At 42.8% G+C, this 26,519-nt stretch overlaps 1 protein-coding gene across 3 annotated transcripts in view; it reads right to left on the reverse strand.

Annotated features, from left to right (window-relative positions):
* Positions 1–898: 898 nt before the first annotated feature.
* CADM3 (cell adhesion molecule 3) overlaps positions 899–26,519 on the reverse strand; it is a 617,404-nt gene continuing 591,783 nt past the window's right edge. For all 3 annotated transcript variants that reach the window (XM_068253277.1, XM_068253276.1, XM_068253274.1), the window contains 2 exons: positions 4,070–4,195; positions 899–2,372 (listed from right to left, as the gene is read on the reverse strand). In XM_068253277.1, coding sequence (XP_068109378.1) covers positions 2,254–2,372; positions 4,070–4,195 — 245 coding nt within the window. In that variant the 3' untranslated portion in view covers positions 899–2,253. The remainder of the gene's footprint in view (positions 2,373–4,069; positions 4,196–26,519) is intronic.

Genomic DNA, 26,519 nt, shown 5'->3' on the forward strand with positions numbered 1-26,519 from the left:
TTGGCAGAACTCGTGCTGTAAATTCTTGGAATGCTTTGATCTCTCTCTACTAGCGGAAAATATAGAAACTAAATGCAGAAATCCTCTGTTATTGTATCACACTGCCCCCTAGTGACAAGTGACCATAAATACACATTACAGCAGTACTAATTAGAAGCAGGGAAATGTAACAAATAAGAAATAAAAGAATGCGGTAAAATAAATTGACCTGGAGCACTTTGCAAGTCTCTAAATAAATTGGTTGCTAAAGGGTTAATTCATAGCAGGAACTAGCAATGTTTTTACTCCTCCAACTAATAGTATGATATGGAATTCCTGAAGTGTGCCCTGTGTGACTGGAAATTTTAGCTATTAGACCACTCTTGCCATATAATAAGCATATGGTGTATATGAGGATTAAAGGTTACATGATAATTAGATCCAACTATCATGAGATGACCAGATAATGATTAGCGATGGTGCATGTGACACAAGGATTTAAGCAAGGGACACAGTACGGTAAGCCACAGTGACTAGATTGCTTACACCATTCAATTCCTTCCCAACTTACACTAGTACATTTGTTAATAAGCAAAGCCCTTTGCTGAGGGATGTTGTATAGATCTGGCTTCTTATAACATGTATAGCCAGTTAGGTGCATATCCAGTAGGAACCTGATGTATGTAAATCTTTATTTAGCATGGAAAAGAGCAGCATGCAAAATGCAATAGCCATACCCACCAATCAGAAGTCAGATTTTTACAGACCTGACTATAATAATTTGCTAAGAACTGGGGCTCTCTTAGTTAACTACCGCGCATGACTTCTCTTTGAGCCATGCTTTTAAATAAAGATCGTTTGAAATGACATAGAGGTTTGGAAAGATGGACAATACAAAAGTGACACAGCAAAAAAGGAAAACAGTAATAATAATTTATGCCAAGCCTGATACATACAGAGTATGACATAATACAGAGATTTATTGGTTAATATCAGTAACTCTTCCAGATGAATGATGCGGTCAGTTCTGTGAAAATGAAGTCCACACCGGTAAAACATCAAATCACCTCATGAAGCATTCATGTGGTAAATATGGCGGGAGGTACCACTTATCCTGCCGAAGTTTCCCATTCTGGATGACTGGCCAGTCAAAATGCTCCATTAATTCATGTACAGATCTAAAGGTGGCATCTTCTGACTGGAAGGGCATTTTGCTGCAGTTTAATTAGCTCTCTCTGTTTATGGAGCGTTCTGATTGGCTGGTCATTTGCTATATTGTACAAAAAATGTTCCATTAAGACCTGAATTCAGACTGGGCTAATGACATAAGTTTAAACATAGCAAAACAATTATGACACTAAACAAATAACACTGTGCCTTTTCTCTTTAGTTCTGTGCGAAACCGAGACCCTGATTAGCGTAAGCAAACTCGGTTAGGGACACTTAACCCCCCGCCATGACAGATGCGGGGGAATTCACTGGGAGCTACACCTGTGTTCTTTGACATAACCTCCCATAATCCAGTGTTTCACTTAACATTTCACTCTTCAAGCGCCAACACCGTCACTTAACCTTTGTTCCAAGCCAGAGCTTAAAGCCGCCACAGGCTACAAAAAGGATTTCTTATCAAAGCCTTTTTACTTTCAGACTAACCTCCAACAGTAGCTATACAGGTCTTTAAATGGAAGCTTTAATTGTGGCACCTTATACACTGCTCCTCGAATATTCCTGACTTATAACACTCTTCTCTAGAAAATACCTATCCTACCTGTTTAAATTACCCTGGAAGGGAAAAAAAAAACAGAAACAAAAAAAGAACACTAAATATATTTAAATATACTTTCTCCCACATCCCCCCCACCCTCTTCCCACCCCCAACATTCCAAAGTAAAAAATTAAAACATAAAACTTTGTACACATCTTAAATGAAAATAAACAAAAAAATATCTTAACTCACGATTATTATTTGTTTGTTAGAATAGTGCGTTCACTGAAGATATGTAGATTTAAGCAAGCAATTTTTTTTAACTTTGTAAAGAGTTTTTAGTAATAACTTTTGTACAAGTTTGTTTAAGAAGCGTGATCTCTCGGTCCACTGTCCCTTTCTCTCCCCTCCACCTTAGTTTGGCCCTGTTATAGAGAGAGTCATCCAAGTCAGATATTTCTAAACATTGGTATCAATTTGATGTTCCGCTGCTGTATTTTCTTTTTTTTATTCCGTTGTTAACAATGTGTTGATCTTTTTGCCGTTGTTATCAGGAGGAGAAGCTGAGCTTATATGAAGTATTCCTTTTTGTCGTCGGTCCCGCCTTGTCCGCCCTCTGCGTTGATGATGGCTGTGTCTGCATCCGGGGCGTCGTCTGATCCCTTGGCTTCGTGGGTGAGATAGGTACCTGAAAATGGACAAATAGACAACACTGCAACATCATCATTATCATCCTCATCTTTGCGTCTCACAATATGGAAGATCATACGGTCTATTCCTTTCGTTGATTTCTAGATGGTGTGTTTTTTTCTTTTTTTAATCTAAACTCACGTAACTTGTATAGAGCTACAAGTATCTATACTCTATCCAAAGCTTTTTAAATTAGTTTAAGTTGTGGGCAAGGCAGGCAAGTTGTGGGACTTTGTGGGCAAGGCAGGCAAGTTGTGGGACTAGTGGGGCAGGGAACACAATTTTCTGCTTTTTTTGTGCTTTCATTCACATTTTTCACATTAATTTGTGATTTTTTGGTTTTGCCACAAAATACATTGGGATTGGAAATGTGCACAAAATGAGGAACAGAATATGGATGAATAGGAAAAGAAAAATCTCCAATTTGCAAGTGGTCCATTGACTTCATCAACAGGTGCAGTGGTGTGCGTTTTGTTGTACCATCAACAGCATTTACTTCTTGCTTTGTGTCCTTGCTCCTCTTTACGGAAAAAATAAATAACAATATTTGGACAAGCAAAGGTTTTGTGTTTATGAGTAACTCTGATAATAGTATTCAATCTGAGATACACTTTAACCATTTTCATGATCTACTGCTTCCAAATGTCATCTTTGGTGGTGGCCAAAAAGTTTCAAGTCATAACAGATTACATTAAAACTTTGTATATGACACACAACATAACACATAACAAATAAACCCATAGTATTATCGCAGTCTTAAGCAAAAAATGTTTGGCTATCTGATCATGGTTGACTGGTTTAATAAATTGTCTGCCTGCTCTGGCCATCATCTTTGTATCTAGTCTTGTAGAACTAGTGCTAGTCTGGCTGGGTATTGTGAGGCTGATGCTTGCTGCTGGTGCTGGCTTTGCTTGGCTGGTGATCAGCTGACATTGTCTAACCAGTGTTGACCTGTCATATCCAGGTATTGGCCATTCATGGTGATTACTAATCAATATTTTCTGCTTGCATAGCACTCCTGGCTAGCCTAGCAGTCCTGGACTGTTGCAAGCTACTGCCATTGCTGATTTAGTGTAGGCTGTTAGAGCTGGCCTAGCGTACATATTTCAGGGTTGGTATTTGCCAGGCCTATGGATGCCAGTGGATAATCTGGTGTTGGCTGATTGCCTGGTGCTAATAGCACCATTTGGTAGGTGCCAACTCTTGATGCAACGTGTATTTTTATGGTTCTAGATAGTGGAACTAGCTGCTACCCTCCATTAACATCCTCCCCCCCCCCCCCCCCCATCTCCTGGTCTGGAATTTTTCCCTAGTTTTGTACGACACATTTCCTAATATTGCCAGGGTTTCTTATATGAATTCCTACATCCAATTTAAATGCAGGATCTCAAAACAATTTGAGTTTATTAGTGCTGTTTTGCTACCATTTAGCAAAAGGTTTGCAACCTACACAAAATACTTCATGCATAGCATTCGATTTGTGTTGGTATTTAAATTAATTAGCACATGAACAAGTATTTCACTTGTGTTTGAACAGACTTTCATTTGGGTCTGGTGCATGTGAATTCAATACAATCAGCAAAAACCTTCAAATGCAAAATAAAAAGGTTGTGCCACATATAGAAAAAATAATTTGACACAGACAACTGCAAACGCATGTTTGCTATGGAGTAAGACCTCCAGGATGAACCTTACCTTTGTGTCTGATCAAGTAACGTCCCAAGACAATAAGCAGACAGAAGAGGAGAAAAGCAATCACAGCTACCACTCCTCCGATGACGGCATGGTCAATGTTTGCTTTGGAGGGTACAGGGCTTGGGTCTGGTGGCAAAGTAAATATATGGAAGTTTAAAAAACTTAAAAGGAAATAAGGAAAATAAAAGAATAGGAGCGATGAAATATCCACCATACAAACAACGAAAAGTCAAACAATTAGGAATAATTGTCCAAAAGAAATGAGTGTAGCCCACACAGGAAATACATTTTGACAGAAGAATAAGAGCATTAGAAGAAATATCTTAGCAGTTGATGAGCATGTGCTATAGAAAGGTCCGCAGAGAATGAAGTAAGTCTGACATGCAGCTGTGAGGCAATACAAAGCTCATGCAGAAACAAAGACTGACCGCTGTAGGTGGCTTCCACACATCCTGACACTGGTATGTAGCCTGGTGTCAGTTGCAGACAGAAGCAGTTATACCGCTTTGTCGTTTATGCATCATTATCCATAGCAGCATTTTAGTTTTCAAACACAAATTCTGATTGGCTGGTGTGAATACCACCCAGGGCTCTGCCTCATTACATAACAGTCAGTGTTTGTATCATCTATTAGCAGTGAGGGCAGCCATACCACAAAAGCAACTAGCAGTACTAAACACAAATTTTACTGAAAATAACTGGCAGTTTAGCCACACGGAGTAATTGTGGACAACAACCCATAATATCCAATCAGAATCTAGCTTTGGTGAGTCTGTCCCCACAGGTGGAGGTAAGTTTCTGACCACTGTTATTGTGGGAGAATTTAGTAGTGAGTAACTAATGTACACCTGTCAATTCTTTCACAAGAAAAGAGAAATGTCTGTACTGCACACAGGATGCTTACTTCATTGTGTTTCCACTAGATTGGACTGTTTTCCACAATGGAGACCAACACATAAATGGATTCTATGTTATCTGTAGATCTGTTCAGACATGCCATTTTTTTATGTATTTGTCATCTCCATTGCGGTAGCACAATGCAAAGTCCTGTCGTGGACAATTTTTCTGGACACCATATAGAAAATGGACATGTCTATTAAATTATTTGCTGTCTGATGGGCACCAACTGATACCAGAACAGAAGTGCAAAAGAATAGTGGATTGTACATTAGATCTGATCTTTTTGTTCATGTTGTTAATGCAGCGTAGCGTGGAACTAGCTTTATGATGAGCAGCCAGTGCCTAGACATTTGCAGGTGAGTGATCTATATGTCAGTGGCAAAACAATAAGGGATGCAGAGTTTATTATGACTGCACTAGGACCCCCTGGACCAGAGGATTCAACCAGGTGCACTTTTACTACCATTGAATTAGCTCTTCATTTGGTGATGATCACCTCTATATGTGCTTTGAATAGTGGGGGGAATGGGAGGTCTGAAAATCTGACTTAAGCCAAAAGTTCTTAGGAAGTTTTCCCTCAGGTCAGGTATACTTTAACCACTTAAGGACCAGCTAACGCCCATAGGCGTCAGCAGGTCTTAAGTGGGTTACCATGGAAACGGATCGAGCGGCCTTTCCATGTCAGTTCACGGAGGGTGTCTCCGTGACCAGCCGGAGAGCCGCTGATCGCGGCTCGCCGGTAAAATGTTAACATGCGGGGAAGAAATCCCCGCTGTTTACATCATACGGCGCTGCTGCGCAGCAGCGCCGTGACGTACATCAGCGATCCCCGGCCTCTGATTGGCCGGGGATCGCCGGCATATGATAGGCTGAAGCCTATCCTTCAATGCGCAGGACGGATATCCGTCCTGCGCAGCCCATGGAGGGAGAGGGAGGGACGGGAAGGCAGGGAGCGCGGAAAACGCTGCGGAAGCGGGCTTTGAAAGGCCCCTCCACAGATCACAAACAGCCGGCGGCGATCAGACCCCCCCCCCCCCCCCAGCAGGACATCCCCCTAGTGGGAAAAAAGGGGGGAAGTCTGATCGCCAAGGCTCAATCCTGATCGGTGCTGCGGGCTGGAGAGTCCACGCAGCACCGATCACTGCAGAAAGCCCTGGTCCTTAATTGGGCACATTTGTTCATAATTCTGCATTACAATATTTGTACTTATTCTGTGTTAGTACTGTTACTGTAATGTTTAATATTGTGCACACTTATACATAATTCTGCATACTTAATGTTATTGTGCACATTTTAAAGTGATTGTGCATTACTACTGATATTGTAAAAAAAAATATTTTATGCACATTTGTACATATTTGCAAACATTGATACTGTGCACATTTTTACTTCATTCTGCTCCGTGTTCACATATTTTTATGAAAAAAAGCCAGCCAGGTATTCGTCTTCAGATTTACAAAGCTTTGGGAACATGTGGTAGGTCCGCAAAAAGTTTTGTGAATCAATACTTGGCAGTTTCATTAATCTCTTAGTACCTTGAAAGTCACTGAATAAACAGTAAGAAACACCTGCATTTTTAAAATGAAAATGTCAGCTCCATCATTTTTGTCCTTACAGTATCCCTTTAAGTTACTTTAACCATCTTAGCGGTATGGACGAGCTCAGCTCGTCCATCACCGCCGATGGCTGCCGCTCAGGCCCTGCTGGGCCGATTTTGCTCAAATAAAGAGCAGCACACGCAGCCGGCACTTTGCCAGCCGCGTGTGCTGCCTGATCGCCGCCGCTCTGCGGCGATCCGCCGCGAGCAGCGGCGAAAGAGGGTCCCCCCAGCCGCCTGAGCCCTGCGCAGCCGGAACAAATAGTTCCGGACAGCGCTAAGGGCTGGATCGGAGGCGGCTGACGTCAGGACGTCGGCTGGCGTCCATGACGTCACTCCGCTCGTCGCCATGGCGACAGGAGAAGCCAAACACGGAAGGCTGCTCATTGCGGCCTTCCGTGTTACTTCTGGCTGCCGGAGGCGATCGGAAGAACGCCTCCGGAGCGCCATCTAGTGGGCTTTCATGCAGCCAACTTTCAGTTGGCTGCATGAAATAGTTTTTTTTTTATTTAAAAAAAACCCTCCTGCAGCCGCCCTGGCGATCTTAATAGAACGCCAGGGTGGTTAAAAGACAACTGAAGCGAGAGGGATATGGAGGCTGCCATATGTATTTCCTTTTAAACAGTGCCAGTTGCCTGGCAGCCCTTCTGGTCTGCAGAAGTGTCTAAATCACACTAGAAACAAGCATGCAGATAATCTTGTAAGATCTGGCAATAATGTTAGAAACACCTGATCTGCTGCATGCTTGTTCAGGGTCTATGGCTAACAGTATTAGGCAAAGGATCAGCAGGATAGTCAGGCAACTGGTGTTTAACCTCTTGAGGACCGCAGTGTTAAACCCCCCTAAAGACCAGGCCATTAAAAAGGGCCACTGCAGCTTTAAGGCCTCACTGCAGGGCCGCACAACACAGCACACAAGTGATCCCCTGTCCCCAGTTTCTCCCCACCAACAGAGCTCTCTGTTGGTGGGGTCTGATTGCTCCCCCAGTGTTTGAAAATTAATACAAAAAAATGTATTAAAAAACAAATAAATGTCCTTTTTTTCCCAAACCCGCTCTCCTTCCCCCGCCAGCCAATCACTGTGATCGCCTGTCATAGGCTTCAGCCTATGACAGGTGATCACCTCTGATCCCCTGGTGGGGACAGCCGTGTCACATGGCTGTACCCAGTACAGCGCTGCTATAGATCGCAGCGCTGTACAAGCTAATTAGAAGGTGGTTTCGCCATCTAACAGTCTCCAAGCAGCGATCGCTGCTGGGAGGCCACCCCGCCTACCTAGTGTAGATGCGAGATCTCCTGCAAAGCGAGCCCCAAGGACCTTCTGCCGATCGGTGTTAGTCATTTTAGGCACAAACACAATGGCATCTTAGTTCAATCTCAGTTTTAACTTGAGGTGAATCATCAAATAAAAACCTTTAAGTGACTTGGACGATACACCCCTGCTTAAAGGATACCTGACCTGGGGCAGCTCTTCCTAAGATAAGCACAGAGGCAGGTACATGCTGGATCTACTTACCTCTGTGCTTTGTCCGTTCCTGTCCCTGTCCCCCAGTTCCCATCATCACGCCTTGAAAATGTTGACTTTTGGCTAAACTCAGATTTTCAGACAGGAAGAGGCAGGCTTGTTGCAATGTTCCCTCCTTTCAGAGGGAGTAGGAGAGAACATCACAGTAAGCCTGCCTCTTCCTGTCTGAAAATTTGACTTCAGTCAAAAGTCGAAGTTTTCAAGGAGTGATTACAGGACCAGGAGGGGAACGAGGAGAGGTAAATACAACGCACAGAGGTACGTGGATCCAGCATGGACATACCTCTCTGCTTACCTTAGGAAGCTTTGCCTTGGGTCAGGTTTGCTTTAAAAGAAATCATTGGCATATATGGGTTCCATGCACAGTTGATGGCATACATAGGGCAACTAGTAGCAGGCTGATACCTGAGTACAATGTCTGAGAGTCTGCAGGTGGGGTAGGATGTCAGTGTGGTTGACGTCGGACAGTGAGCATAAATATGGAGGTGACAAAATGGAGAAAGCATGGGGAGGTTAAATGAGACATGGTAAAATGACAGGCAATGGACTTTGGGCAAATGACATACTGACACCAAACACTTACAACACAAAGGAAACTTGGCTGTAGCAACACACATAAAATACATGAAGCAACATAACAGGCAACACAGATTTTTTGGGTTAAAGAGGAACTCCACTAAAAATGGCTTCCCAATAGCTATATTCTTCACTGTATAGTAGCTGTTATGGTTGCGGTTACCGTAGGCTGTTGACCTTGCCACTGTGAGCAGAACCTTCTAAGCACAGAATCTACGTGACCACGGGTCTTCACCCACGACCCCTTGAGGGGGAAGCAGGACCACAACCCCAGGAGGGGGAAGTGAAACTTAGCTGCCTAGTGCCCACCAGGTTGCGCTTAGGAAGATTCAACAGTGGCTCAGAGAACAGATGATACTGCGTTGTAGAGCAAGTAACCGAGGCAAGGTGCAAAGTCAGCAGGCGGAAGAGTAGTCAGGCGGTCCGGGATCAGGGCAGGCGGAGTTCAATCAGGAGCGAGAAACAAGCAAAGGTCAAGGCAGGCAGAGTTCAAGCAACACGGGTAACAAGCCAAGGAGTCAGGACAGGCGGAGTTCAATCGTAGTCAGGGAAAGCCAGGGTTCAGTAGCAGGAAGTCAATCAGTAATCCACACGAACAAAGTAACAAGTACCACAAGCTGCACAAACAGACAGCACTGAACTGTCAAACAGATGGGGTTTAAATAGGGCTTTTGGCGCCAATTAATCCGCATCACGCATGCGTACAACGGTACGTCTTACTACGCGCATGCGTATGCACATGCGTGCCAGCAACCCTATCATATCGCGCATGCGTAATAGAGGTCACAATGTCCCGCGCACGCGTAGATGCGGCCAGAGGTGCGCGTGCGTGAGAGTGCGTACGCGTCACACCGTACGGCGTGACGCGCTGATACAAACAAGTCAAATAGCCACCTTTCCTACGCGCGCGCGCGCGAGCAGAAGCCCGATTAGCAACAGGTCTGAGCGAAGCTTGGTGAGTATAACATTGCCCCCCCCCCCCAATGGCATCCTCTGGATGCCTCCAGGACCAGGTTTGCCAGGATGTTTTTGGTGGAATAACCTAACTAACCTAGGTGCATGCACATTACTAGCTAGCTCCCATGAATTTTCCTCTATCCCATAACCTTTCCATTTAATGAGGTAATACAATGATTTCTTGTTCAACCTGGAATCTAGAATTCTCTCTACCTCAAACTCTTCACGATCGTCAACCATCACAGGAGAGGGAGGTGGTATCGAATTTCTCTGAAATGGATCTGGGATAACCTTCTTGAAACAGGAAACATGAAACACTGGATGAATTTTCATGGAGGCAGGCAATTTTAACTTGAAGGCAACGGGATTGATTCTCTTTTCAATCGGGAAAGGACCAACATATCTAGGTCCCAACTTTCTGGATGGACATCTCAGTTTCAGATTATCAGTAGAAAGCCATACAGAATCTCCTACCTGGAAATCAGGCGCCTCTGTTCTCTTATTATCTGCTTGAACCTTGGTCTTGGCTTGGGTCTGTCTTAATTGATTCTGAAGTGTTTTAAAGTTCTCCATGAGAAAGGTCAAACGATGTTGTACTTCAGGTACCTGTGAATCATTTCTGAGAGAGGGAAGTAGAGCTGGATGAAATGCATAATTGGCAAAGAATGGTGTCTGATGGGTGGCAGAATGAACCGAGTTGTTGTATGCAAATTCGGCAGTAGGCAGCAAGGTGGACCAATCCTCTTGCGATATGGAAGAAAAACACCTTAAGTATTGTTCCAGGGTTTGGTTAGTTCTTTCTGTTTGTCTATTGGACTGAGGATGATAACCTGATGATAATGATACTGATATATTAAGTTGATTACAGAGTTCCTTCCAGAATTTTGATGTAAATTGTACGCCTCTATCAGAGACTATATCTGATGGTGGTCCATGGAGTCTCACTACCTGATTAAGGAAGGCTTCAGCCGTACCAGCAGCAGAGGGTATTGACTTCAGAGGAATGAAATGAGCCATCTTGGTAAAGCGATCAATGACCACCAGAATTGTAGTATATCCATTTGAAGATGGCAGATCAGTGATAAAGTCCATAGATAACATATCCCAAGGACGTGACGGAACCGGAAGTGGAGTTAACAGGCCCCAAGGACGATGACGTGGAGATTTGGAACGAGCACAGACCCTACAAGCAGTGACAAAGTTCTTGCAATCCTTGACAAGTTCAGGCCAAAAAAATTACGCTGAAGTAGTTCTTGGGTCTTGATAGTGCCGAAATGACCTGCAAGTTTATTGTCATGGCAAAGTTGTAGAACAGATTCCCTGAGGTCAGGAGGTATGAATAGCTTGTCATTGTGAAACAGGAACCCGTCTTGAAGTTGCAGGTCTTTGGTCATCTCTTCTGGCAAAGAAGAAGAAGCTTGTTGCACTTGGTTAAGCAGATCAGGTTGGAGCAAGAGAAAATTCTTATGGGATAATATGGTATCTGGTGTCAAACCTTCATCAGGCCTTTCAGGAAACATCCGTGATAACGCATCTGGTTTGCTGTTCTTACTCCCAGGTCTATAAGTAACATGAAAGTCAAATCGGGAAAAGAATAACGACCAGCGGGCCTGTCTAGGTCGTAGGCGTTTAGCATTCTTCAGGTACTCTAGATTCTTGTGATCCGTGAATACAATTATTGAATGTTGTGCTCCCTCTAGCAAGTACCTCCACTCCTCAAAAGAAGCCTTTATGGCTAACAGTTCTCGATCCGCGATATCATAATTCCTCTCCGAGGTGTTCAGTTTGCGAGAGAAAAAGGCTACAGGATGTAATAAGTTCTTAGGGCCAAAACGTTGAGAGAGGATAGCTCCCACTGCTACTTCTGATGCATCTACTTCTAGAATGAAAGGTTGTGAGGGATCTGCATGCTTGAGGATAGGTGCTGACGTGAACAATTGTTTAAGTTTATCGAACGCTGCTTGAGCCTCTGATGTCCAGCTGAATCTTTGATGAGCCTTGGTGAGTTGGGTAATGGGAGCTACCACTGTGGAAAAGTTCTTTATGAAGCGTCTATAAAAGTTGGCAAAACCTATGAAGCGTTGTACCCCTCTTCTGTCACTAGGAGCTGGCCAGTCTAAAATAGCAGAGACTTTCTGAGAATCCATCTTAATATCTTCTGCAGAGATTTGTAATCCAAGGAACTGGACGTTGGTCTGTTCAAAAGAGCACTTTTCCAATTTTGCATAAAGGTTGTGGACTCGAAGGCGGTATAATACTTTACTTACATGAGCTCGGTGTTCCTCTAGGGAAGAAGAAAAAATCAGGATATCATCCAAGTACACTGCCATGAATATGTCTATAAAGTCCCGAAAGATATCATTTACGAAATGCTGGAAGGTAGCAGGAGCATTGCAAAGGCCAAAGGGCATCACTAAATATTCAAAGTGTCCATATCGAGATCTGAACGCGGTCTTCCACTCATCGCCTTCACGTATGCGTACCAGATTGTAGGCGCCCCGAAGATCAAGTTTGGTGAATATCTTGGCGGAGCGTAGCCTCTGAAATAGATCGGGTACCAATGGCAGGGGGTAGCGATTCTTGATCGTGATCTTATTGAGCTCCCGATAGTCCACACATGGTCGAAGAGTACCATCTTTCTTTTCCACAAAGAAAATTCCAGCCCCAGCGGGGGAAGTAGAATGACGGATAAACCCCTTTGCCAAATTTTCTTCAATATATTGTTTTAGTTCCTCAGATTCAGGTTCAGAAAGAGGGAATACTCTGCCAAAGGGGATCTCAGCCCCTGGGTGGAATTCAATAGGGCAGTCATAGATGCGATGAGGAGGCAAGGTATCTGCAGCTTTCTTATCAAACACATCTCTGAAGTCTTGATATGGCGTGGGTAATAGTGTTTCGGAAGCAGGATTAATGTTCAGAAGTTGCCCAACCTTGGTTAAACAGAATTGTTTACAGTAGGTAGATGTGAAGATGACGGTTCCTAGACTCCAATTAATCAGAGGATTGTGAGACTGAAGCCACGGAATTCCCAAAATAACAGGAAACAAAGGAGAAGTTATCAGATCGAAAGTTAAGTATTCTTGATGGTCTTCAGCAATGGTAACCAGGACAGGATAGGTCTCGGAGGTGATAGGACCCGTGCTGAGAGGTGTACCATCAGCTAGTTGTATAGGAAGAGGACAGTTCTTTTGGCGAATGGGTAATGCAAGTCGTTTCACTAGCTGAAAGTCCATAAAGCAGGAGCAGGCTCCAGAATCAATGATGGCTTTAGTGTAGGTTGTTCCGTTTGGACCCTGCAGAGACAAAGACAGAGATATATGAGCGGATGATGATGATGATGGCGGTTGATCTTGTAAGACATCAGAATCAAGCTTACCACTGGGTCTGATGGGGCAGTTATTGCGGAAGTGGCCCGATGCGCCACAGTACATGCACAGATTGGCCTGTCTGCGGCGTTGTCGTTCCTCTGCAGTTAAAGGAGCCCTGGTTAAACCTATTTGCATGGGTTCAGGTGCCTCAGAGCTTGCTGGAGTAGGAACACTTGGAGGGGGCAAAGGAACAGGTGGAAGATTACTTGACGGGAAGTTCCAGGCAGTCCGGGGAGCTCCTGCTCTCTCAAGTCTCCGTTCCCGTAGACGTCTGTCAATCTGAGTAGACAACTGTATGAGCTCTTTCAATGTTGCTGGAATGCCAACTCTGGCCAGTTCATCTTTTAACTGATCTGATAACCCCAAACGGAATTGAAATTTCAAAGCAGCGTCATTCCATTCCGTGTCTCCGCTCCACCGACGGAAATCAGAGATGTATTCCTCAACTGGTCTGCGACCCTGGCGAAGAGACTGAAGAGCAGATTCAGCTGAGGCTGTACGAGCTGGGTCGTCATAGAGTTCTGCTAGGGCTTCAAAGAAGGCGGTGACTGAGATCATTGCTTGATGATCCTGCTCCCTGAGTTGTAGGGCCCAAGCCTGCGGTTCGTCCCGTAGGAGTGAAATTACAGTACCCACTTTAGCTTGTTCACTGGCGTAAGTTCTGGGCTGCAAACTGAAGAGTAATAGGCAAGCTCCTTTGAAGGTCCGGAACTTGCTTCGGTCCCCAGAGAAACGGTCTGGAAGCGGAACCTTAGGTTCTGGAACGGGTGATGTCACCGTGACATTGGTTGCAGGAACAGGTGGGCCTGAAACTGGCAAGGCTTGAACTTGAGTCTGTAGTTGCACAAAGTTGTTTTGTATGGTCTGGACGGATATACTGAGTTCAGAGACCATCTTGCAAAGTGTGTCCATATCAGAATGTGCTCCGGCAGCATCCATGTTGGCTGTCTGTTCTGTTATGGTTGCGGTTACCGTAGGCTGTTGACCTTGCCACTGTGAGCAGAACCTTCTAAGCACAGAATCTAAGTGACCACGGGTCTTCACCCACGACCCCTTGAGGGGGAAGCAGGACCACAACCCCAGGAGGGGGAAGTGAAACTTAGCTGCCTAGTGCCCACCAGGTTGCGCTTAGGAAGATTCAACAGTGGCTCAGAGAACAGATGATACTGCGTTGTAGAGCAAGTAACCGAGGCAAGGTGCAAAGTCAGCAGGCGGAAGAGTAGTCAGGCGGTCCGGGATCAGGGCAGGCGGAGTTCAATCAGGAGCGAGAAACAAGCAAAGGTCAAGGCAGGCAGAGTTCAAGCAACACGGGTAACAAGCCAAGGAGTCAGGACAGGCGGAGTTCAATCGTAGTCAGGGAAAGCCAGGGTTCAGTAGCAGGAAGTCAATCAGTAATCCACACGAACAAAGTAACAAGTACCACAAGCTGCACAAACAGACAGCACTGAACTGTCAAACAGATGGGGTTTAAATAGGGCTTTTGGCGCCAATTAATCCGCATCACGCATGCGTACAACGGTACGTCTTACTACGCGCATGCGTATGCACATGCGTGCCAGCAACCCTATCATATCGCGCATGCGTAATAGAGGTCACAATGTCCCGCGCACGCGTAGATGCGGCCAGAGGTGCGCGTGCGTGAGAGTGCGTACGCGTCACACCGTACGGCGTGACGCGCTGATACAAACAAGTCAAATAGCCACCTTTCCTACGCGCGCGCGCGCGAGCAGAAGCCCGATTAGCAACAGGTCTGAGCGAAGCTTGGTGAGTATAACAGTAGCACATTTTTCTGTGCAGCTTCTTCTTAGTTATATCAGTCTCAGAATACTCATAATAGTATGAAATTGTTCTATATCAATAATCATTTATCTGTAGGTTCTCAGCCCTGCATTCTGACACATACCTGGGCCAGTGGGGCTCATTTGTCAAAGCATCTGAACAGAACTGATTGTTTTACTATAAAACGGAAACATATTCTCATTATTAAGCCCATTTCTCATTTTTAAACCTGCACTGGAAGAACTGAAGAATCTGATTGCTTGGTGTAAACAATACTGTCAGGTGTATTTTAGATGTGGCTTGTTGCAGCGCTGCTCGTTTAGACACCAGAGTTAGGCAGTGAGAGGTTAAGCTGAGTGTCAGCATTTCGCTATTAAACAGAGTCAGGCAGCTGTAGATGTTTTTAACCTCAATGCTTGGATTTGGCTGTATAGTGTACTGGTTAAGGGCTCGGCCTCTGACACAGGTGACCAGATTTTGAACCTCAGCTCTTCTTTTTCAGTAAGTCAGCACCTATTTAGTAAGGATACCTTGGGCAATACTGCTACTGCATATAGAGCGCGCCCTAGGGGCTGCAGCACTGAGGATTTGAGTCCCCCAGGAAAAAGCGTGATATAAATGTTCTTTGTCTTGTCTGTCTTGAAGCATGGTCCATAGAAGGTGAACATTAATTTGTGTTATTAGTTAGGATTAGGCATCATTTGGGATCCATACATTTGTTGTAGCCACCCGTCATTTTGGTGCAGGGTGAGCCGAATGACCGCTCACCCTGCTGCCCCACAAATTCAGAGTGGTGCTAATTTACTGTTCATGCCCTGGGCCAGCTGCCAGTTCAGGGGTCATGGAATACCTAAGGATCCTAACCCCAAATTACAGCCGGCAGATCTTCTACTGATGAGTCTCAATAATGTTTGCTTTTACCTTAATTGGAAAACAAAAAAGACCACAATGCACCTGTCATATCTTTGAGGGAGCACATGGGCTTAGCCAGATCTACCCAACCAGCTACATCATCAAACACAGAGCCTACAGAAAGAAGACCAAGACAATTTAACAGTACTAGGTGAAGACAGTTTAGGGGAATTGTAGGACATCCTTTTATCTGGTCAGGAGTTACACTTTTAAAGGATCTTGCCAGGGTTTGGGCATAAGCATAACTACAAATTATGCCCCCCCCCCTCCCCAGCAAAGTTAAACTTGTATGGGGCTCTCAGTGTTCTTTCCATTGCCTACCCCTAGTAACAATTACGGCCTGAGGGCCCTACTTGCAAGGGTAATAAAACAAGTGTGTCCATCATACATTTCACATCACAACCATACTAAGTATAACCTCAAAAACACCTGATCTGAAGGATGGACCCCTTTTCTGGTGAAAGGGAAAGTTAGTAGTTGGGTCCCTTAACAGCTCTGACCACCCCCATGGTTGCAGGGGCTGCTCTCTTATAATTTTGTCCCTGGCTCATGCACATTTTCAGATGTTGCATGGAGGAGGGCATGTTTGTAATGCATTTTTCTCTGACAAATAATAAGCAAGGACAACATAAAATGTAAGAATAAGAATTAATAAATAGAGCCATTATGCTCATATCAATAACAGCTTACAGTGTTTTTTCATTAAAGAAAAATCTGTTAAAAGTTCTGAGTACTTCTAATTATTGAACAAAAGTAGACTTTAAATCAAGCATTGTCATACAAATTGAGGCCCTCTGAACTGGTCAACATGGCCGACCCCTTGTTCTCCTCATAGTAGGGGTTGCCATGGAGATGACAGCCGCAAAGCCATTTTCTAGGTCTTTGTTCTAGACCTTGACAAAAGCTTCAAAGACTGCGCCAGACAAATATAAAGCACGGCTCATTTCATTTTATATTTTAATTTATTTGCAGGGATTGTTTTGATCCATAGCTGACAAACAAGAAGGAAGCCTCACAGCAGAGCTGGCGGTGCGGATGCTGCTAGCGCCAAAGGAGTTAACACAACTCCTTCACTGGCACACGCGTTTATGAATGAGAAATCAACAAGACACAAGCTTTTGAATAAGTGTGTTCAATTACATTAGGAATTCACATTTTTTTTTTCTTCAAGGTTTGCAGTTATAAATAGACAGAAATATACTTTGCTCCCACGTAATCCATGAATTTGCGCACAGAGAGGAGGCAGAAAAGCTGATAAGACTCGGGAACGTTTTAAACGGAAGCTGTGAAGTTTATGAAAGTGCTGAGTAAAAAATGGGCTATTGTTAAATTGAGTTACAAAAAAAAAAAGTAAAGTGGGTCCTTCTGAAGAAGTATGGGTAGAATGTGTACTGCTGTAGAGAAATAAGCATACTTTACGATTCTGGCAGGACCATCCTGATTTGTACTGCACAAACGAGGTCGGATTGAGTTTCTCAAAATACGGCCTTGGATAGATTCAGAAAGGTTCTGAGTTAATTGGGGAAGGACTTCCAGGATCGATATGTTTCCGGCAACGCAGAGTTTTTACAAGCATTGGAACTCATATATAAACTGAAATGTTCTGCTATATTTCACATCTATACAACCAGGCAGCTGCCCTTGGTGAATCGCCCTTATCAAAGCACTCACCTGCTGCTAATTATACATCGATTAAGCAGTTATCACCTTTGTTTGTTGTTTATTTAATCTGCATACAGGCAGAACTGAAAGATGCAGTGGTGACTGGTAAGGGGCATAACTACAAAGCATGCCTCCCTTAAAATCACCAACTTTCTCATAGAGCTCCACAGTCCACAACCAGACACGGGTCATATAATAATGAATGCAGCCACTATGTACCCATCATAACAGTACAAAGCCATGACTACCCCCTATGATAACATGCCTGGCTGCCATTTTTCCCTCCTCTTCTCCTAGCAGTCCACATGTCAGCATGACTACCCCCTGTGATAACATGCCTGGCTGGCAGCCATTTCTCCCTTCCTCCTCCCCCTAGCAGTACAACACTTCACCCCAGTATTGCCATGCCCCTCAAATATAGTCACGTCCTCCATGTATGACCATGTCCCCTTCTCTGGCCTTGTTTACCACAGTAATCCCCCCTCCCCCACATAAAGTCATGCCCACCTTAGTTTAGCCTTCCTCTCTCATCCATGCCCCCAGCTTCCTAGAGCAGCAGGAACAAAGTTGTTATTATAGCTACTTGATTCATAGCGCGTTCAACCCGACCCCTACACCTCATCATTGGGTTAAACATTGACCCTCTACATCACAGACAGCAGACACAGGGAATGGACCCCCGTCCCCCCTATAAAAATGCAGCAATGTCGGCCATGTTTTCAGTCTCTGTCAGCTGCTCTAGTGAGTGGTAGGGAGAGACATTGTTGGAGATAGGGAAAGCGTTAGTTAGGCTCTTGTTAGCTTGCTCCTCGCTGAAATGTGTTGCTGAAAGCACCCCAAAAAAGCTCTTTTGAGGGCTAATATTCTTCTGATGTGTTTTTGTGTGTGTGTGTGACACTGACACTGCATAGATACAGCCCTATGGCAGCTGGCCCTTGCTGTACTGTGCCAGCACACTGTATTACCAGTGCATATCTTTCCACTGCTGTAATATGTACGAACAGAGGCGCCAAGCAGAGTAAAACAATGTTCTAAAAATGATAAAAAGAGGGAAGTCAAGGAGGACTTACCTCCCTCTGGTAGTGGACATATACTCAAATGCAGAGTAAAAAATATACAATTTATTCGCAGTTCCATAAAATCGCAACGCGTTTCACGGTCAACAGTCAACAGTCCCGCTTCATCAGGCAGTACAGGAGCATATAAAACTGGTTCAGGCCCATAAAGCGTGTGAGCGCCTCTGTCCCAAGGAGAAGGCAGGCAGGAGAATAGGGACTGCAGTGTGACAGGAAGCCAAGACAGGAAGTTATAACACCACCTGCTGTCCTGCATGCTCATCATTGGAGGTCACTGTAAGAGCACTAAAAGACCCTGTATGGGAGGGTGAATTGGTAAGAGGTAGCCACCCTTGACCTTCATGTTGCAGAGGCATCTCCCCTGACAGCTATGCCACTGGCATTCCTGGTCACTGTCTGATACTGCACCCATGAGTATTGTTGGGGTAGCAAACTAACAACTCAGAGAGATGAGTTTTCCATTACAAGATGTGAGATGATCTTCGGGCAATGGTCACAGCAGAGAGGAAGACAGGATCATTCAGAACATGGCTGACACCATGGCCAATAACTGAGTAATTTTTTTATCCGTAAACCTCACTTAAAGAGGAACTTTAACCCAGGATTGAACATCATACCAATAAGTAGCTAATACCCTCTTTCCCATGCAAAATCTTTACCTTTTATTGAATAGATCATCAGGGACATCTGTTTGAAACCCCTCCCACAGTGTGATGTCAGGGTCATGGCCTTGACAGTTTCCTGTCTGTGAGCCTTGTTGCATTGTGGGAGATAACTCCCAAGCAAGCAGTATCTCCCTCCATGCATATACAGTGGGATGCAAAAGTTTGGGCAACGTTGTTAATCGTCATGATTTTCCTGTATAAATCATTGGTTGTTACGATAAAAAAATGTCAGTTAAATATATCACATAGAAGACACACACAGTGATATTTGAGAAGTGAAATGAAGTTTATTGGATTTACAGAAAGTGTGCAATAATTGTTTAAACAAAATTGGCACCACAAAAAATAAATTAAATCAATATTTAGTAGATCCTCCTTTTGCAGAAATTACAGCCTCTAAATGCTTCCTGTAGGTTACACTGAGAGTCTGGATTCTGGTTGAAGGTATTTTGGACCATTCCTCTTTACAAAACATCTCTAGTTCATTCAGGTTTGATGGCTTCTTAGCATGGACAGCTCTCTTTAACTCCCACCACAGATTTTCAGTTATGTTCAGGTCTGAGAACTGATATGGCCATTCCAGAACGTTGTACTTGTTCCTCTGCATGAATGCCTAAGTGTATTTTGAGCAGTGTTAAGGGTTGTTGTCTTGCAGCTTCAGCTTTGTCACCGATTCCTGGACATTGGTCTCCAGAATCTGACGATACTAAGTGGTATCCATGCGTCACTCAACTTTGACAAGATTCTCGGCCCCTGAACTGGCCACAGAGCCCCACAGCATGATGGAACCACCACCATATTTTACTGTAGGTAGCAGGCGTTTTTCTTGAAATGCTGTGTTGTTATTCCTCCATGCATAACGCTCCTTGTTATGCCCAAATAACTAAATTTTAGTTTCATCAGTCCACAGCACCTTATTCCAAAATGAAGCTGACTTGTCCAAATGTGCTTTAGCATATGTCTGTTTGTGCTGTGGGCGGAGAAAAGGCTTCCTCTGCATACAGCATCTACTTGTGTAAAGTGTGCCGAATAGTTGGACGATGCACAGTGACTCTATCTGCAGCAAGATGATGTTGTAGGTCTTTTGGTGCTGGTCGTTGGGGTGACTCTGACTGTTCTCACCATTCGTCGCTTCTGTTTATCTGAGATTTTATCTGAGAATTTATCTCATATTGCTACTCTGCAGAGAAATTTAAAAGAGGAGGGAAACGTACAATTGTCCCCCTTAAATACGTTTTCTCATAATTGGATTCACCTGTGTATGTAGTTCAGGGGTCACTGAGCTTACCAAGCCAATTTGAGTTCCAATAATTAGTTCTAAAGGTTTTGGAATCAATAAAATGACAACAGTGCCCACATTTATGCACCTGCCTAATTTTATTTAAACAATTATTGTGCACTTTCTGTAAATCCAATAAACTTAATTTCACTTCTCAAATATCACTGTGTGTGTCTCCTATATGATATATTAAACTGACATTTTTTATCGAAACAACCAACGATTTATGCTGGCAAATCAGGACGATTAACAACGTTGCCCAAACTTTTGCATCCCACTGTATTATATAACCTTTTAGCCTATCTCATTGTTAGTGGGTGTGTTTATAGATGAGGGCAGATAATGCTGTCTGTTTTATTTTCACACCTGCCAGAAGTAAGGATGCTGACCTGCACTCTCACGGTGGATAATGAACAAACTACAGGGCAACCATCAATCATTTTGTTATCTACTATTTTTTAACTTCTCACTTTGCAAATGTCTTGATTTAATTTTTTTGTACTACTATCTTTCAGTATCTACTACTACTACTACCTACTACTATCTTTCATTGAAGTTCTCTTTAAAGAGGAACTCCAACCAAGAATTTAACTTTATCCCAATCAGTAGCTGATACCCCTTTTACATGAGAAATATATTGCTTTTCACAAACAGACCATCAGGGGGCGCTGTATGACTGATATTTTGGTGAAACCCCTCCCACAAGAAGCTCTGAGGACCGCAGTGCTCCTGGCAACTGCCACAATGTAACAATGTTCACAGACAGGAAATAGCTGCTTACAGCTGTCTCTAACGGCCAAAACAGCTAGGAGCAGCTACATAACCTGCCCACAGTAAAAATTTCACCATGTGATAAATGTCAGAATGTAAATCTGGGAGAGGAAAGATTTTACAATGAGCAAACACTGACTAAATCATTTATACATAATTATTGTAAAAATGAAGCACTTTTTTATTACATTATTTTCACTGGAGTTCCTCTTTAAGTCACTTTTTGTGACTAAAGAAGGACATTTTGAATCAGGATGTTATTACCATACACTGATTAACTTAAAAAAATAAGTAGACTTTCAGTCACATCGGCCTTCTTCTGACTCTGTTCCTGCCATTGTGGCTAACAGCTTCTCTTGCTCGATCTGCATGCTCCGGCACAACAACGTGGTGTAGTTATGTGGACATTCCAGCCCAACATGAACATGAATTGGAAAGTAGACACACACATGTAGTGAGCAGGACAAGCAGCATAACAAGCAGCATGTGGCCGCCCAGCAATGACACAGGCCAGGGCGGCCGTTTCGCGCTGTTGCACTTCTTTAAGGTACAGTCAAGACTTTTTGATGAACAATTCCTATTCATGCTGTGCTGGTCTCTCCTCTTGCTTCCATATAACTCATACATTTAAACATGCAAATCATATAGAGGTAACATTTTATTATGGGCAAACACTGACTAAATAATCTATAAATTAATATTGTAAAAAAAAAAAAAAAAAAAAACAATTTTATTAATTAGAAGGAAACTGAAATGAGGGGTATGTGGAGGCTGCCATATTTATTCACTTTAAAATAATAAGAGTTGCCTGGCAGTCCTGCTGATATCTTTGGCAGCAGTAGTGTCTGAATCACACACCTGAAACAAGCATGCGGCTAATCTTGTCAGACTAAAGGTGCCCATACATTACAATTTTCTTGTACAATCGACTATTCAATTCTATCAATTTATTGGATCTAGGAAGAATCGATTATGTTTCATTCTGCTCGATTAATGGAAATTGGCAGATATCTGGTCGAATCAACCAATTTACTCAATCGGACAAGATGGAAGATATTAGTCAATGGTAAAAGATACTGTTCATATGATTTTGAGCGACACAGAATCAATTTTTGGTTTCAGAACATGAAGGCACAACATTGTTCAGATCAGAGAACGAGAATCGCATAGAATCTTGCTTGTAGTGTGTGGGCGACTAGTCGATCGACATTGGATAAACCACACTGTAGTTGATCACCCAATCGCTTAATCGCTCAATGAAGAATCCAGTAATGTATGGCTATCTTTAGACAGAAACATCTGATCTGCATGCTTGTTCTGGGTCTATGGCTAAAAGTATTAGAGACAGCATTAGCAGGAAAGCCAGGCACTCTGCACTGTTTCAAAGGAAATAAATATGTCAGCCTCTATATCCCTCTCACTTCAGATTTCCTTTAAGTTATATTCAGTTGCTCTTTAAATATCTCCTGATTTATCATACTAGAACAGAGTTTGGGTTTTAAAGGGAACCTGAAGAGGAAGTATATGGAGGCTGCCATATTTATTTCCTTGTAAGCAATGCCAGTTGCCTGGCTGCCTTGTTGATCTTCTGGCATAAGTAATGTCTGAGTAATGGCGTAGCAATAGGGGGTGCAGAGGTTGCGACCGCATCGGGGCTCTTTATTGGTCCTGTGCTGATAATAATCACTTCTATAGATACTGTACAGTATAGCTAATCCTACATACTAACCGTAGGGGTTTCATGACCACGTAAAAACCTTTAGTACCTCCATGTTGTTCGCATCAGTAAGATACATTGTGAAATACATTTTGCAGCATCCTTTATATAATGTGTCAAAGTGTTATCTCTGAATATGTAATGCTAATCCTCAGATCACACATTGCAGAAATACTGGATCTTTACTACCTATATTATATGCAAGGAGGGATAGCCGAGCGTTCATCTTATCTGAAATAAAGTGGAATTTTAAAAATGGATACTCTACTGATAAGAACGAGGTTACCTTGGTAACAGTTTCTTTCCTTTTTTTTTTCAAAATATCGGTTGATCTAGCGAGGATTAAACAAATTAAAGCTGAATTCCATACAAACATAAAAAAAATAAAAACACCATTTAAGGTGATGATATGATTAAAGGAAACCTGAGGTAAAAATAAACTGATGAGATTTCTTTTTTTCAATCCCAGCTTTATTTTCGTTTTAAAAGCTAAAAAAGTAGGTTTAATGTTGTATTGTCTCATATGAATGATACAGTCATTCACACAGTCCCAGTGTCCCAGAGCTACAGTATATGAACTGTTGACCTTTTTTTGTATCTATCCTTTGCACTCAGAAGCTGTTCTCTGCCTGGCTAGAGTTTTAAAGCAGTAGGATTAGCCATACTACGCCAGGGGGAAAAACACATATATAAGTAGATAAATACTTGATCTACTTACATAACACATGTATTGTACTGTCCATGTTTTGATTTCAGTGAATTTTATATAGTAAACAAAGAAAATTCTGTTCCTGGTGGGAACCATGTCTTTTGCCCACAGTTTAGGCTAAATCCTGATGTCATTTTTGCCTTTTACTTTTTTTTTCTCCTCCAATCCCTGAGTCACCTCAGCCTTGCTTGTAAACACAAGTGAGCAGGGGATCGTGTTTCAGATAAGCAGCTAGGCAGGGAAATAAATGGAAGAGGAGGAATATATTATAGACAAAAAGAACCCCCAGCATGCAACTGTTTGGAACTGACTACTAAAGGGCCAATGCTCCTTAAGTATGTGATAACTCCAAATCATAACAGCAGAAAAAGTTTTGAAAGTTTTGAATGCAGGATTTATCACTTAATACAATCAAACCAGTTGCTGTTGAAATTTGATTTTTATGGTGACCATCCCACTTTAAGGCTGTAATTTCTTGTCAATGAGGATTATGCTGAAGGTCCCGACTGGAGAGAAACTGTCACTTGCATAAATAGTTAACTCTTTCAGACAGAAAAAAGAAAAAAAAAGGAACATAGCCTATTTATTCATTTTGTATAACGCCTTTAGAAGCACCAAACTCTCATGATTTTAGTTCATGCGGGGTTGCCTACAGAAATTTCTGGGGCCCATACTGGGAAAATCTACTGGGCTCCCCTCATTCCAAATCACAATGCGCAGAAAACAGCCTTTTAAAGGCCCGAACACACAGATTCCCTTGTGACTGCTTTTCATCTTTCACCTACAGTATAACATTGATATTGGTGTATACATTGGCTGGTGTGTGTGTGTGTGTGTATAATATATACATATATATATATATATATATATATATATATATATATATATATATATATATATATATATATATATATATATATACATCCCAGCCAGCTTTGGTGCGCTTCACATGCTGTGTGATGTTCATGGTCATACAAAACTTTCATATTAAATTGGTATAAAACGCTGACATACAGTTATATTCAATAAAAACGTGTTTTCCTACTTTTTATATCCCATACATTTATCATTTTTGCTTTTGTGCATAAGTATTAGTATTCATTTAGAAATTGCAAGTTCCCAAAGTACTTTTTTTTTGCTCTGAGAGCTGACATTGCATTTTATTCATAACTGGTGTATTCATACTGTAATGTGTCCAGAAATGCTTTCTGAGTATCTGTCTGTGTTCTGGAGTGTCTGCACAGTCAGAGAAGTGTTTACATTCCTCACTTGATACAATTAAGTAAACACAAGATAATGTTATCTCCAGATCGGATGCATCTAGTTTGCCCTGCAGGGAGCTTGTAAGTCCTGTGTTTAACTAGTTGAATGCTGTTCTAGTAAAAAAAAATGGTAGTAGTATACAGGTATAATATGCTGTAAATAATATTTTAGAGCAAAGAAGAAATGCTGGGTTTCATACCACTTTAACATGCATTCCTCTGTGTTACCGCATGACAGGATGCATTTTTACAGAAGACATACTTAACTCTAGTGTTTCTGGGCTGTTTGCAACTGAAAATGAGTTCATTTTCAAGAGTACAAAGGCATGGGAAGAGTGATACAATGTCTGAGGGACAATGCAATGGCATGTGCATTATAAGTGTGCATAATCCCTCAGAACCAAAAACAGTACAGCCATCATACTGTACAGAGCACACAAAATGCAAACACAGGTACTACATGCATCACACACAGCCACTCCCTGTTATGCTGTAATAGTAATAGTAAAATCAACTGTACAAATGTTTCAGATTGCACAGCAAGCTCGTGGTGAACCAGACCTCCTGAATTGTAAGGGGCTGACAGAGACCCAAAAGCCTCCTTACTAAGATAAACTTATGTACAAATGTGAACAGGAGTTACAAGCAGATAGCTTGGCCTCTTGCCAACAGCAAGCACTCCATGTGGGGAGGGGCGCAGACTGACGTGAATAATGATGAGAAGATGCACTCACAAGGAGAGGGGTCAGGAGGTCTGTGTGACAGACAGCAAGATGGCGCTGCTACTGAATGACATTCAGAATCTATATTATACTAGCAAGCATCCCCCATTTTAGAACTTGCAGCTCTGGTTAAGTGTCTGATACGTGCCTTCATGTGCTTCATGGTAGGACCCCCCCTGGCTGGGCCCCAGAATCCCTCGGGGCCCTATACACCTCTCCCCCCCGTGATGCATTATCGGTGGCTCTAAATGCATGTAATTCTTCAATTGCACTTACACTAAACTACGGAGGACTGAACTCTACATCATTGCCCACTGCTGTGTTGTATGGAGCTGTCATGCTAATGCCCAGCCTTATCTGACCTATGCAAAGCAACTACTACACTGTGAACTAATTCTGGCCAAACAGGCACCCCGAGGCAGTGTATTATCACCAGTGATGCCAGCGCCAAAGGTGCTAACTAGAGATGATCAAACAATTAGCATATAAAGCCCACTCAAGCTCAAAATCCTGTCCAGGCCCTGCCAAATGCCTACACCTCCCGCCCGCCATTTTAGCAGTGTACGTGTGACAGGATTAAACTCAGACCTCCTAACAGCACAATAATAAGGCTGCCACTAGATGGAGCTCTGCTAGGATTGCAATGTTCTGAGGAGATCCAGGGCCTGAGGCTCATATTAAAGTTGGACATCAACTGAGCGCCACATGTCTGTGTCTCTCCTCTGTTTAAAACAGGTTAGTGTTGATAACTATAGGGAGAATATTAAGGTCTAGATAAGATATATTTGTTCCTGTTGCTATGTTAGCCTATGGGTTTGTCTATGCTAGTTATTATAACTATAGGCAGAATATGTATGTCTAGATAGAATATACTTGTTCTTTACTGTGACAGCCTATTGGTTTTTCTAGTCTGTATATCATTGCATTATGCTGATAGTGATATGATATTAAAGTTGGACATCAACTGAGCCAC

Source organism: Hyperolius riggenbachi, chromosome 9 (assembly GCF_040937935.1).
Source record: "Hyperolius riggenbachi isolate aHypRig1 chromosome 9, aHypRig1.pri, whole genome shotgun sequence".
NCBI classification, from domain to species: Eukaryota; Metazoa; Chordata; class Amphibia; order Anura; family Hyperoliidae; genus Hyperolius; species Hyperolius riggenbachi.